At 55.8% G+C, this 2,892-nt stretch overlaps 1 protein-coding gene across 1 annotated transcript; it reads left to right on the forward strand.

Annotated features, from left to right (window-relative positions):
* The first annotated feature begins 435 nt into the window (after positions 1-435).
* LOC124688326 (putative laccase-9) lies at positions 436-2,646 on the forward strand. Its single transcript, XM_047222019.1, has 5 exons — positions 436-567; positions 659-810; positions 944-1,188; positions 1,277-2,380; positions 2,516-2,646. Exons 1-5 carry the CDS (start codon positions 436-438, stop codon positions 2,644-2,646), a joined length of 1,764 nt encoding a protein of 587 aa, XP_047077975.1.
* Positions 2,647-2,892: the final 246 nt, after the last annotated feature.

Here is a 2,892-nt window from a genome sequence, read left to right on the forward strand (position 1 = left end):
GTTTCTTAACATTTTGCATGCATACATATGCTGCAATGTTCACAAAATTTAGGCTCCATTTAAGTGCAGGGGACATTGTTTCCGTGCAGGCAAAAAGCTCCAAAATGGACAGCTCCCGTTGTCATCGGGATGGTCGTTCGTGTTATTTTTTCATATCGCTGGCGACCGCTCGACCTATTTGGAGCTAGCTGAGTGCACGCGCGCATACACCGATCCATCCATAAACGCGCGACTGGTTCCTCATCCGTACTGTCATCCGTGCACGGATCCTTCGTCCTCGACTGTACGACGTGTTAACCCCTTACAAGATTCTCTGTATAAATACCCAAATGTCCGATCGATGCATATTCTTCAAACCTGGCCTCCGAAGCCTACACTCAGACACGTACAATCAATTGATTCTCTCTAGTTTTAGTTTGATCGATCTGGCCGGCAATGGCAATCGGTAAGATACCTCTAATTTGGTTGCTAGGTCTGGCTTTAGCGTTTGGCGTCGCGGCAGCTGCCCCTGCTCAAGCTTCCAGCAGCAGCAGCAGCAGCAGGGTTAGCCGTCACTACGATTTCTTCGTAAGTCTCCATATGTAGAGGTTTCGTGACATTTCCACTGATATATATGGTATATGGATATGGATGATAAAACACTATCCGTTGCATGCAGATAAGGGAGGCTAACTACACTAGGCTCTGCCGCGAGAAGACCATCCTCACCGTCAACGGCGAGTTCCCCGGCCCGACCATCTTCGCGCGGAGCGGCGACGTCGTCTTCGTCAACGTCTACAACCAAGGCGACAAGAACATTACAATCCACTGGTACTTTTTCTCGTCCCAGCTCAACTGTCACTTGCTCCAGAAATGGCGCCAATGTTGTGGCTCGAGCATCACACATATTAGGCTCTGCTGTTTGCTGCACAAATTTACACACGCCTGCTGGCTGGTAGTGCAGGCACGGCGTGGACCAGCCGCGAAACCCATGGTCGGACGGGCCGGCGTACATAACGCAGTGCCCCATCCAGCCCGGCAGCAAGTTCACCTACCGGATCATCCTCTCCGAGGAGGAAGGCACGCTGTGGTGGCACGCCCACAGCGACTTCGACCGCGCCACTGTGCACGGCGCCATCGTCATCCACCCCAAGCGCGGCGCCGCCTACCCATTCCGGAAGCCGGACAAGGAGATACCCGTCATCCTCGGTACATTGCTTGTGTTCTCCTGAATCCTGATCGAGTTTACTCCACTGTAGTACGTGTCAGTGTAATGTGTGAGCTTTTACCTATACAGGGGAATGGTGGCACCGCGACGTCGGGCAGCTGCTCGGCGAGGCGCTCAGCACCGGCAGCGACTTTGAGCCCTCGGACGCCAACACCATCAACGGCCAGCCCGGCGACCTGTTCCCGTGCTCCAGCGACAGCGCCTTCAGGCTCCCCGTCGAGCACGGCAAGACCTACATGCTCCGCATCATCAACGCGGCGCTCACTACCGAGTTCTTCTTCGCCATCGCCGGGCACCGCCTCACGGTGGTCGGCACCGACGCCGCCTACACCAAGCCGTTCACCGTCGACCACCTCTTCATCGCGCCGGGTCAGACCAAGACCGTGCTGCTCCACGCCGACCGTGGAGCGCGCGGCCACCGCTCGTCGGACGGCACCTACCGGTACTACATGGCGGCGAGGCCGCACGCGACCAACCCGATCGCGCGCTTCGACAATAGCACGGCCACGGCCGTCCTGGAGTACGTCGACGCGCCGCCGGCCGCTGCGACACCGCCGGTAATGCCATTCCTACCAGCCATCAACGACAGCGCCGCGGCGGAGGAGTACTCGGCGCAGCTCAGGTCCCTCGCCAGCGACGAGCACCCGGTGGATGTGCCCCGGCACGTCGACCACCGCATGCTCATCACCATTGCCGTCAACGAGATCCCCTGCACGCCCGGCGAGCTGTGCAAGGGACCCCGCAACAACCGCGTCGCGGCGAGCCTCAACAACGTCAGCTTCGAGATGCCGAGCACCGCCATCCTCGGGGCCTACTACCACTCGGCGCTCGGCGGCGTGGCTAAGCCGGACTTCCCGAACAACCCGGCGGTGAGGTTCAACTACACGTCCGAGGACCTCCCCTTACGGTTCACCGCGCGCGACACGCGGGTGAAGGTGCTGGAGTACGGCGCCGTGGTGGAGGTGGTGTTCCAGGACACGGCCATCCTCGGCACCGAGAGCCACCCAATGCACCTGCATGGCTACAGCTTCTACGTTGTGGGGAGAGGGCTCGGGAACTTCGACAAGAACAAGGCTCCGGCCACCTACAACCTGGTAGACCCTCCATACCAGAACACCGTCTCCGTGCCCAAGGCTGGCTGGGCCGCGATTCGTTTCCGCGCGGCGAATCCTGGTGAGTACATGATAAGGCTTTTGGAGTTCTTCATGGACCGAATTTGCAATATCATAATGTCTTATTTATAATTTCACGGGCCGGGTCTGTGAAGTCCTAACGTCTCATTTATAAACTCTTTTTTTTTGTCTTCAGGTGTATGGTTCATGCATTGCCATTTCGAACGGCATATGGTGTGGGGGATGGAGACCGTGTTCATCGTGAAGAATGGCAAGGCGAGGGAAGCTAAGATGATGCCACCGCCTCCAAACATGCCTAGGTGCTAATAGCGCTAGTTAGCTGCCAGTTCCGCTGACCAAGAAACGTGATTCTTTCCTTTTTTTTTCTTCTAATTCTTCTAGAGGGGCAAGACAAGTCAATCACACGCTGAAGATTAAATAGGTTCCTATAGTCTTAGGGAAATGCTTTGCTTGTATCAGCTTGCTGAGAACTTTTGAGTTAATACTTCATAAAAAATACTACAGGAATATTGTTGGTCTATTTGATGAAATATATCATTTGGAGACTTTATT

Source organism: Lolium rigidum, chromosome 2 (genome assembly GCF_022539505.1).
Source record: "Lolium rigidum isolate FL_2022 chromosome 2, APGP_CSIRO_Lrig_0.1, whole genome shotgun sequence".
NCBI classification, from domain to species: domain Eukaryota; kingdom Viridiplantae; phylum Streptophyta; class Magnoliopsida; order Poales; family Poaceae; genus Lolium; species Lolium rigidum.